This window comes from Erinaceus europaeus, chromosome 18, assembly GCF_950295315.1.
Source record: "Erinaceus europaeus chromosome 18, mEriEur2.1, whole genome shotgun sequence".
Lineage (NCBI taxonomy): Eukaryota > Metazoa > Chordata > Mammalia > Eulipotyphla > Erinaceidae > Erinaceus > Erinaceus europaeus.
The window spans coordinates 13,287,788-13,300,012 of record NC_080179.1 but is presented as its reverse complement, the minus strand read 5'-3'; the positions used below and the strand labels follow the sequence as shown (position 1 = coordinate 13,300,012).

Below are 12,225 nucleotides of genomic sequence, written 5' to 3'. Positions count from 1 at the left end.
GTATACTGGATGCCAGTTCTGTGGAATATAACATCTTCTCAGACTCTGCAGATCAAAGGGCACTGAGGTAGAGGGGCTGGGCAGTCGAGCAGCGGGTTAAGCGCATGTGACACGAAGTACAAGGACTGGCACAAGGATCCTGGTTGGAGCCCCCCACCCCACCCCACCCCCACTCCCCACCTGCAGGGGAGTCGCCTCACAGGCAGTGAAGCAGGTCTGCAGGTGTCTTTCTCTCTCCCTCTCTGTCTTCCCCTCCTCTCTCCATTTCTCTCTGTCCTATCCAACAACAGCAACAAAAATAAAAGCAAAAACTGTAACAAAGGAAAAAAAAAAAAGGCCTCCAGGAGCAGTGGATTCATAGTGTAGGCACTGAGCCCCAGCAATAACCCTGGAGGCAAAAAAAAAAAAAAAGAGGGAGGTTTATGATTTGCCTAAGTCATATGGTAAATACCAGCATTGGGGTAGGTTTGCTATACATATGGCTGAAAACATTCTTTTCTCTGCATTGAGCATCACATCTCTTCTTTTTAAGATTTTACTTATTTTTATGTATATTGGATGGAAATAAACAGAAAGTGAAATGGAAGGAAGAGATAGAAAGGGAAAGAGATACCTGCAAACCTGCTTTCACCACTTGTGAAGCATCCCCCCTAAAGGTGGGGACTGGGGGCTTGAACCGGGATCTTTACACACTGTAATGTGTGTGCTCAAGCGAGTAAGCCACCACCTGGTCCCTGACATGGCACTGCTAAAGTCAAAGCTGACTGATTTGATTTCAGTTTTCTTTTTATTGCCATCACAGTTTACTGTTGGGATTTCTGTGCCTACATGATCACCACTTCTTTTTTTCATTCTTTTTTCTTTTTGATAGAGTCAGAAATTGAAAGGGATGGGGATGATAGCTAGCTAGATAGAGAGCTAGCCAGATGCATACAGACAGATCTGCACCCCTGCGTCACCACTTGTGAAGCTTATTACCCTGCCCTCCATTGCAGTTGGGGGCCAAGAACTTAAAAATGTGCTTGTGTGTGGTACTGTGTGTTCCACCACCTAGCCCCTTGCTTCTTTATAATTTGAAAATGAACCCTAAATTTGCATCATGTTTGAGTGATGTAACCTTTATATTTTTGTTTCTCTTATTTCTGCCTCTACTTCCATGGAAGTTGTGGTAGAGGTTACCTTTCATGTGTGCAGTTAGTCTTTAGGGAACACTGTGCATGGCTGTAATTTTTATCATTTACTGTTAGCTTTTACTTCAATAAAAGACTGTATTTAAAAGCTTGGACCCCAGAGTAAAATCATAATTTATATCCCAATTTCAGTATTTACTGATTGTGTGGCATTAATTTAACTTCTCTGTTCAAATAGCCACAAACATCAATTGAATAGTCATTACTTAGAGGGTTTTTGTGAAGTTGAAATGAAATCATTCACATATAGAATAGAGACAAATGCAGTATGCACTAATATTAGTGGCCACAACCAGCATCATCACTGTTGTATCAAGGTTACCACCATCCTTGAAGTAGTGTTGCTACTACTTAAAATTAAAATTAAATATAACTAGGAAGATGTCTTTATTTTAGAAAGACAAGCTAAAACTTGAATTTAAAAAATACTTTAAAAGGCTCTAGGTAATGTGTATCATTAAAATACATTAAAATATATATAATTCATGAATATAAAAATAGCCTAGATGAAATAGAACTATTTCAGTGAAATCTGTATGAAAAACTAGTCAGTACAGAAATGTATAGGCATAACTTAAATTTTTTTTTTTTTTTTAATCAGAGCTCTGCTCAGCTCTGACTTCAGGTGGTGTTGGTGATTGAACCTGGGACTTTGGAGCCTCTGGCACAAGAATTACTTTGCATAACATTATGCTATCTATGTGTTCCCCCTCCAAATATTTTCAACAGTCCTTTTATATCTGTAAAATTGAGGTAAATGACAGGGCCAACTAAGTAACAGACCTATTCAAGAGATTGGACTCTGTTCTCTCTGCAAGAATTACTCTAAACCATTCGGCTGTTATTAAATGTCCCATTGTCTGTCTGTTTACTCATATCTTTGGTACTGAGTAAACCAGGCTCTAGTTATGTTGGCAGATTTCCACTTGCTGTAGCAGAGGTATTGGAATCAGTAAACAGTGCTGGGAAGCACACTTTCACCAAGTCAAAGAGGCACCATGAAACATTTGGCATAGACTTTGGGTTTTATGTTGAATATGCATCAGTTTTCTCTGAACAGGGGGCGCAAAGGACAGGTAAGATACTTCCCTATCCTCTTCGTGTTCTCAGTTCTGTAAATCTGACCTGAATGAACCTAAGTTCTTCAACTGTCACAATTGTACTTCTCTGTTAGGAGATAATTGCTAATGTTGGAGGGCTAATTGATAGTATGTGGGGAGGTAGAGAGAGAGAGAGAGAGAGAGAATTAATATGTACTTACCTTTCGATTTTTCACTGAAATTAAAACTGTTGGTATTTTTTCCCCCCTAAAGTCTTTTAAAAAACACTGACCTGGAAATTAAACTGTAATTTTAGTATTTGAGAGAAAACTTGATTGTAAAAGAGTAATTAACAGGTTTATATAACCCTTTATTAAACCTGCTTATATAACATGGATAGCACCTAAAAGGCATGTGACATGTGTTACCAAGGTACTGTGAAAGAATATGAAAATAGCCAGCTTGTGAAAAAGCACAAGTTATGGTCTTCAAGGAAACTTTAGGGAAAGAATAATTTGTTATTGAAGATATCGCCAACATTAAGGTTGATGTGTTCCCATTGACATACTAGTTTTAAATCTGATAAGTAAGAACTTTCCACTTGATTGTTTGGTTTAAAAGTTAAGCACTACAGCCACCGAGACGGCTTAATTGGTAGATTGCAGAATTATCAACATGAGAACACAGGCTCTATCCCAAGTGTCACATATGCTGCAGTTCCTGTTCTGGTCATTCTCTTTCATAAAATGAGTAAGTCGTGTGTGTGTGTGTGTGTGTGTGTGTGTGTGTGTGTGTGTGTATGTGTGTTAAATCTTTCACAAGTTAAAAAAAATCTGTCTTATTGGAGCTGTGATTCTTGTAAATCCAAGATAGACAGCATTTTTATGACTAAAAGAACGATTCTACAGATTAATCAGAAAGCACTGAAAAATCCCAGACATCTTTGACTGGCTGTTACAAAATGTAAACCTTTGTTGGGGGAGGGGAGCCACAAGTTCAATGACATTTATTACAGTAGTGGATTAAGGTTTTTTGTGTTTTTTTTTGGATAATGATAAGTTCTAAAAAAAAAATAGGCAAATGTAAGATTCATATGTATGTGTAATTTTTTGGTTTTGTTATAATTTTGATGCTAATGAAATATATTTTTGGAATGATCAAGATGATAGCATTATACATTGTGCTCTATTTTTTTGGTAAACTACACATGTATATGTCATAGTAGAACTATTCATTTAAATAATGTTTATCAATAAATGTTTTTATGATTCTCTGTACTGGGAAGTCAACAAATTTAAAGGTTGAGGTTTTCACACAGCTAACTATTCACTCTGTGTACTACATTTGAAATTAATTAGCCTCTCAGTTTAGATTCATAATATAAAAACATTTTTTAATTAGCTAGGAAAGAAAAGTACATTCTTTGTGAGTTATTGTGATATTGTACAAATTCTTTTAACTTTTTTTGTATTATCTTTATTTATTTATTGGGAAGAGGCAGCCAGAAATCGAGAGAGGAGGGATTGCTAGAAGTGGAGACAGAGAGACACCTCCAGTACTGCTTCACCACTCTTAAGAGCTTCCCCCCTACAAGTGGGGAGTCGGGGTTCAAACCTGGATCCTTGTGCTTTGTAACATGTGCACTCAACCAGGTGCACCACCATCTGGCCCTGATATGGTACAAATTCTATACTATTTTGTTTTGTTTTTTGGTTGCTAACTTTTTTGATCCACAAACTTCTAGCTAGCAACTTTAGGTAACCTCTAACATCTGTAGAGACAAAACTAATTTGTACCACACTTTGAATATTTTAATTGATTTCTGTATTTGTGCCTTGATTTAGAAATGAGGGGATTAATTTTCCTTTTTCTGGTCAAGTTCTTCCAGTTAATCCTTTATTTTTGACTTATATAAGTTTCACATCAAGTTGTTTTTTTTTTTTTTTGCACCATGTTTATTTGATGGCAGAGATGGGACAAGCAATGTATATCTGTTTTATTACCCAGAAACCTGCAAGTATGAGACTAGAGTAGGATCCTTGAGGAGAAGTTCAAACCAAAGATATTTTGCTAGAAATTTTTTAGTAAAAATAATACCACAGAGAACAAGTATTATAGGGTTAATGTATGAACTTACGGAAGTTTGTTCATCTTCCCTTGGTCTTTCGTGTAATAAGAAATCTCTTGAATATATAAGCTTTACAGGAATAGTTCTCTTGTCTACTTAGTTCTGTGCCTGGCACAGTGTAAGTGCTCAGTAATGACTTTCATTAATTGAATCAATGAATGAAAAATAATAACACATCACACTGGCAGTTTCTGGTCTTCTACTCCATTATATTTCTATTAACTGGTGAGGGAAGTAATAGAAAAATATATATATAAAGGCATGTACTGTTTATTGTACCTGATAAATTGTTTTTCTTTTCTGTGCATTTTTATTTTTTATTATCATAATTTATTTATTGGATAGACACAGTCAGAAATCCAGAGGGTAGGGGAGCATAGAGAGGAATCAAGACAGAGAAACCTGCAACACTGCTTCACCACTTGCAAGCTTTCCCTCTGCTGGTGGGGGCTGGGGGATGGAATCTGGGTCCTTGCGCTTTATAACGTGTGCACTCAACCAGGTGATCCCTCTGAGCATTTTTACATAAAATCTATGATCTACACGGTGTTAGGCTATATATATCTTTCTGTTTGTCTATGATGAGTGAAGAAGATCTTGTATTTCTATAAAGGCACATTGTCTAATTAGTAGGCGTATCATTTTCATAAGATATAAAAAAAGTGCAGATTTAATCTTTCTGTCTCAACAATTTCCAAGAGCTATTAATCTCTGACTCTCTCTCTCTTAACACAGAACCAACTTTTCAGGACAAGTTCTGCAGCAAATGTATAACATAGAAAACAAAAGCCTTTACAGACATTACTGTTGCCATTGCACTCCTCAGGAAGTTGTGGTTTTAAACACAATGTACTGTTTTTACTGGGATCTGTGTCATCTCCCTCCCCCACACCCATCCCTATGAGGAATGAGTTGTATAACCCCGGACTATGTTTCTATTTCCAGAGTATCCATGTACTGGAAAGAACTGCTTCCTCTAGTACGGAGCCTTCTTTGAGTCGACAGTTGCTGGAACCTGAGCCTGTTCCCCTGTCCAAGGTCAGTGATGGGATGTATCACTTTCAGTCATGGGATGATGCCTTTCTGAACTGAAAATGATTGTTATACCTGACTCCCACTAAATGACTTGTGACATCCATTGTAGAGATGCCCTTCCATTCTTTCAGCCTCTGATGGTATGTAAGATCTCTCTGTTCTCCATAAGGAGCGACCAGACAAAGAGTATGTTTTGCTCATAGATCCAGAATTCTCTATACTCTTAGGGAGAATATCAGAAGAAACCATTGTCATATAGAGAACTGAGAAAATATTTCTAAGCTGAACTAACAGGAAGAACTAGATCCAGCATTAATTATTAGATCCAGCAATGATAACAGTGGCTACCACAATGTGCTGGTGCACTGCATCCCACTTTAATAACACAATCCCATTTAATATTGTTCCCACAGCACAGATAGTCATACATTTTGCAATAATGGGAACCAAATATTAGTGCCATACCCACAGTATAAGAAAAGAAAAGAAAACTGCTTAGGAGCAGAGTAAGGATTCAAACTTAGACTCAGTATAGGCTCTGCTCTACTTGCAGGGTGAAACACTGGGTTGCCAGAAAAGTCATGACATTTTTTTTCTATGCAAAAATGTGTCAGGACTTTTCTGACAATTGGAATCTGAATGGTCAAGAGCTCTTCTGTATACGTGCTACTGAGTTGTCAGAAAACTGACTTTAGGCTCCACCAGTATCTGCAGACACATGTTTTCTACACTTTCCATGCTGTTTCTCTTCACTGCTGGTGTCTGTCCCTCTGTCCAAGTTCCTGGCATGCCCTTCCACCTACCATCCTCCTTCATAAAGCAAGCCTGCAGGAATCCTCTTTCAAATACCCAATGCACTGCCAGCCTAGACTGACTTGTGTAACCTGACTCTCATACCATACTTACTGCTTTCTTTCACGTTCTCTCATATGTTAACTTCCCTAGGAAGAACAATCTGAAAATTGGCTTAAGGGTGTTTGTGATTTATCTGGGGCAATCATTAAGGATAAGGAGAATGAGGGAAGAGATTAGGCCAGGTGTCAGTGCTAAGCAAGAAAGGATTTTAGCACATGTCCCAGACCTCACCCAGTGAGGTCTGGGACATGAATTGTAGCACAGAGTTGCTCTCACCTTGAGATAAGGGGGACTTTTTTGGTCCTTCAACCCTTTGTCTATTATATCTTTGAGTCATTGAGAGTCATCAGGGAGAAGAATGTTGTGGCATAACATCACAGGCATGAAGGCCCCAGCTAGGCCAAGCACAGTTCCTTGTCAGAGGCAGTTGTTAGCCTTAGCAGTACTGTGCTCACGGCAGCCTGATACAGGAATCTGGGTAGGCCACTAAAGGTATCCTCTTCCCACTATTCCTACACACTGTTACTCACTTTTGCCTTGTTATAGAACTAATCCTACTGTATTTTTTTTTTTTTTGTATTAATACATCTCTTGGGGCCTTGTAAGCCAAAGGATCAACTCAGATATCAAAGCATCTCACCACTTCTCAACACTTTTGAGAGAAATAGGGTTTCCTGTGGTTGGTGGTGGAAAAACATTGTTTAAAGTGCCCATTGTTCTGTCTCAGGATTTGTTCAAGTTCTTTGTCCATTGCTTTCACTTCCTAAAGGATTTGAACTTAACCTCTGCCATGGTGCATACACACACACACACACACACACACACACACACACACACAACTTTAAGAAAGGAAGTATCTTGTATGAAAAGACTAGGGCTGTTATTAAGTTACTTTCTGTTTTTAACTGTTCTCATCAGATCAGAATTTTAAAATTTTTTTATTAGTTATTTAATATTAATTTGAAAAATTATAATATACCACCAGTGTTCTGTGTCCCCATTCCCTCCACTGGGAACTGCATGATTTCTCCGAAGATCACAGATATGGGTTGACTATTATTTCTTTTTTTTTTGAAGATGTTTTAAAAATTATTTTTATTTATTGGATAGAGAGAGCCAGTAATCAAGAAGGGAGGGAGTGATAGAGAGGGAGAGAGACAGAGAGACACCTGCAGCCCTGCTTCACCACTTGTGAAACTTTCCCCCTGCAGGTGGGGTCTAAGGGCTCGAACCAGGGTCCTTTTGTATTGTAACACGTGCGCTCAACCAGCTGCACCATCACCCGCCCCCCTATTATTTCTTTTTTATTTTTGTTTTCATTTTTTTTTACCAGAGCGCTAATCAGCTCTGGCTTATGGTGGTGTGGAGGATTGAACCTAGGACTTCAGAGCCTCAGGCATAAGAGTCTTTATGCTATCTACCCTCCACCCCCGCCCGGTTGACTATTATTTCTCTATCTATCTATATTTAATATATTTGTCCATTGTTTTCTATGGTCCTGCTTTCACACCTAACTACTTCTGAGTGTCATTCTCTCCTCCCTTCCTTTATTTTTTCCCTCTTCTCTCTTGGACCCTGATGGAATTGGAGTTCAGAGACCTCTGGTCATCTTCCCCTAACATTTACCCCTCTGGGAATATGGACCAAAATTATTTTTGGGGTGCAGAAGGTGGACAGACTGGCTGACTCAAGTCAGGTAATGACATGATCACATTAAGGCTTTAGAACTCTGTTATAAATAAACCTAGAAAAATTAGAAACTTTTCAATAGAAATTAACATCAGTTCTTAAAAAAATTCTTCAATTTTCAGAAAGTAATTTTAGTTTTCCTAAGAGAGACCTCTTCCACTGAGTAGAACAATGTATTCAGTAATGTGATGAGTGTTTCACTTCTTACACACCTGATTTGTAAAATTACTATTACCATTTATATTTGAAATAGAGAGTGTTGTTTGATTTGTTGTTATTCTTTGCTTCTTTGTCAATTTAATGGCTTATTTAAATATAAGACTATATTACGAGGCTGGGAAAATCGCATAATGGCTATGCACAGACTTTCATGCCATAGGTAATAAAGGTCCCAGGTTCAGTCCCCAGCACCACCATAAACCTGAGTTTAGAACAGCTATATTAGGATTCTTTTCAGGTTTTTGTTTGGTTGGTTTTAGTAATTTTGAATCTGAAGGAATAGAATTATTCACAGGTCGCTAGTGTGTATGTTTTAAAAATACCTTTTAATTTTTCATCTTTTCTGTGCTATTACTTTTATTCTTTCCTCATACAGTTAAACTCCCAAGGTGGTAAGCATATGCACAGTGGGAGGAGACCTAGGAATAACATAGTCACAACCTCAGAGGAAAATCAGCCGTGGTGCACCTGGTTACAATGTACAAGGTTGGGGTTCCTAGTCCCCACCTGCAGGGAGAAAGCTTCACAATGATGAAGCAGTGCTACAGGTGTCTCTCTGTCTCTCTTCCACTCTATCTCTCCCTTCTCTCTCGATTTCTGGCTGTCTCTATCCAATAAGTAAAGATAATTAAAAAGTTAAAATAAAACATTAGATAAAATTTAAAAAAAGAAAGAAAAAAGAACATTTAATTCTGAGTTTAAGTAGAGAAAATAATTATTTTAAAGTATTTATTAATATTTAAAGTATTAAATAATATAATATTTTAAAGTATTTATTTCTGTTTTGAGACTAGCAATATAGCTTACCCGGATAGTGTGCCTGCTTTGCCATGTGCAGGGTCTAGATACAAGCCTGATTCCCCGACACACTTTCTCTCTCTCTCTCTCTCTCTTTCTCTCTCTAAAGGAGGCTTTTTCTGTGCTGTGGTGTCTTTCCATCTGCCTGTCTTTTGGTCTGGCTGTCTGGCTGGCTGCCTTCTGTCTGTATCTTTTTCTATCTGAGAAAAGTCAGCCTGGAGCTGGAGTGAAGCCCCAGTGGTGACAGAAAATAATGTTTCTGTTTTCACAAGTAATTCAGATTATTCATCATATACATACACGCACAGGAAAGCAGTCCAAGACAGCAGCAGTCTTCAAATAATATCTAGACGAAAATAAAGCTTTTCTTCTTGAAATACTATCCATGAATGGGACTTCTAAAAACAGAAATGTCCTAACTATAGCCTGTTAGGGAGAGATTGCTAGTGGATATGTATAGATATACATATGTGGAGGATGTGTTCAAGGCCTTGGTTATAACACAGTTTTAAAAAGAAACCAATAGAAAGTCATCATTTTAATAAGAAAAAAAGTACCTGCTTTTCCGGCAGGTACGTTTTCTGGCAGGAAACCAAAGATGCTGGACTTTTTTTTTTTATATATATATATAAGAACCTACTTTTTTCTTGTTATTACTCTAACTATTCATAAACAGTTACCATTTCTTGAGTTGAAGTTCAATATTTAAAAATGGAAATGTAAAGTTAAATCACCTGAACAGTGTGCTTACTCTGACCCGTGTAGGACCCTGGTTCCAGGTTTGTCCCCACGATACTGGAAGAAGCTTCAGTAGTATGACTTTTTTTTTGCCTCCAGGGTTATCACTGGAGCTTGGTGCTGATTCGACAAATCCACTGCTCCTGGTGACCATTTTTTCCATTTTATTGGGCAGGACAGAGAGAAATTGAGAGAGAAAGATAGACACCTGCAGACCTGTTTCACAATTTCTGATATCCCTCCCCACCTCCCCACTATCCCTTTGCAGATGGGGAGCCAGGGGCTTGAACCAGGTCCTTCTCTTAGAGCATTATGTGTGCTTAACCTGGTGAGCCACTGCCTAGCCTCCCCAGTACTATAATATCTTTAACTCTCTCCCTCTCATCTCTCTGGATTTGCCTCTCCCTATCTGAAAAAGTTGGCTTGGGTCAGTGAAACCCTAGTGCTGTTTTAAAAATGAAAAAAAAAAAAAAGCATTCTTGAAACATGAGAGGATCTACTTTACACTCCAAGTGATAATGTCTTTGATTGTCTAAAAATCATGATATGCAGTCTGTAAAACTGATTTATCATCAACATTTAAAAAGGCAATCACTGTCTCAGGCACTCAGAAACTAATGGGAGACTGGAGAGCTGAGGCCCTGTGGTGGAATAAGATGAAGGCGTGTGAGGGTGAGATACCTGTCTTGAGGAAATGTAGAAATGTACCCTTATGACAACAACAACCAAAAAAAAAAATCCTGTAAATCAACATTTCCTCAATAAAGTAATACTGGAGTTGAGAATATATATATATCACTGTGTCAGGGACCAGTGTGTACCCAGTTAAGGACACATAATACTAAGCACAAAGGCCAGCACAAGGGGCTTCAAGCCCCCTCCCCACCTGCAGGGGAGACACTTCACAAGCAGTGAAGCAGTTCTCTCACCCTCTCTATCTCCCTTACCCTCTCAATTTTTTTCTGTCCTATCCAATAAAATGGAAAAAATGGCCACCAGGAATAGTGGATTTGTACTGTAGGCACTGAGCCCCACTGATAACCCTGGAGGAGAAAAAAAAAATACCATCTAGTTAACAAATGTGGTCAGATTAATCACAGTTATTTATTTATCTTCAAGTAGAAAATCACACTATAAATTGTTTTCTTATGTAAAGAAAAAGGTACAGTTCCCTTATAAGGGTTCTTTTTTAGTTTGTTGGATAGAGACAGTCAGAAATCAAAAAGGGAGGGGAAGATAGAGAGGGAGAGAGACAGAGAGACACCTGCAGCCCTGCTTCACCACTCACAAAGCTTTCCCCCTGCAAGTGGGGACCAGGGGCTCAAACCTGGGTCCTTGTGCACAGTAATGTATGCATTCAACCAGATGCACCACCACCCAGTGCCACCCCCCCCCCATATAGGTTCTTAATGTTGCCTGCCAGTATTGAACACCTATAGTTATATTTCTGTGATGGACATGGTCTGTGTTACTGTATCTCTTTTTCTTTCTTTCTTTCTTTCTTTCTTTCTTTCTTTCTTTCTTTCTTTCTTTCTTTCTTTCTTTCTTTTTCTCTTCCTTCATTTCTTTCTTTTTAAAATTTCTTTATTGGGTGAATTAATGGTTTACAGTCAACAGTAAAATACAACTGTTTGTACATGTGTAACATTTCCCAGTTTTCCACATGACACTGCAACCCCCACTAGGTCCTCCTCTGCCATCATGTTCCAGGACCTGAACCAGCGTCTTTTACTTTGGTGCAGTACACCTTGTATCCAGCTTGCGAAAGCTGAGGCAGCAGAGCAGGTTAAACTGGGAGGTATTGCTTCCCTGCGCTGTGAGCAAGATTGAGGCAGTTTGCCTGTGGAACTAACTCTTTGTTCTACCTCTGCTCAATTGTATCACATGCCAAAGCTTTCGAATATGAGTGTTTGCCAGGCCAATGGTTACTTCAGAGTGGCGTTTTAGAAGTCAGTTGCCCCAGGGATTTTAAGGCCCAGGATGTTGTTAAGAGCCAGATAGCTACCACAGAAACAAAGTGAGGACATCTTTCCCTCATTCCAAGCTCATATTGCCAGACTCAAAGACTTTGGAAAATTCAAGAAGTTTGGATTTTTAAAGTCTCAAAGTCTCTGATTTTTTAATGTTGAGAGTTCATCAAAGAAATTAAATGCCATGTAAGGTAGGTGGTGATGCACTCAGTAGAGTGCACATGATACTATGACAAGGACTTGGGTTCATGCCCCAAGCTCCCACCTGCAGGGGGGGAGCTTCATGAAGAGTAGAGCAATGCTGCAGGTCTCTCTCTCTCTCTCTCTCTACCCTCTCCCTTTCTGTTCCTCCCTCTTTTCTCTATTTCTCTCTGTATCAAAAAGAAAGAAAGAAAGGGAGTGGGGAGAGAGAGAAAGAAGATAGGAAGGAAGAGAAGAAAGGAGGAGAGAGGTAAAGGAGAAACTAGACACCATACACTAAGCACATCTTATGAAAGAGGAAACCATGACTGTTATTGTGGGTCTGTTGCCATATCACCCTGAAGGCACCCAGTCTTGGTGAT

At 38.7% G+C, this 12,225-nt stretch overlaps 1 protein-coding gene across 10 annotated transcripts in view; it reads left to right on the top strand.

The window, feature by feature from the left end:
- The window catches only part of OSBPL6 (oxysterol binding protein like 6), a 202,893-nt gene that overhangs the window by 121,947 nt on the left and 68,721 nt on the right, over positions 1-12,225 (top strand). For all 10 annotated transcript variants that reach the window (XM_060177651.1, XM_060177660.1, XM_060177658.1 and 7 more), the window contains one exon: positions 5,304-5,396. In XM_060177651.1, the coding sequence (XP_060033634.1) occupies positions 5,304-5,396 (93 nt within the window). The remainder of the gene's footprint in view (positions 1-5,303; positions 5,397-12,225) is intronic.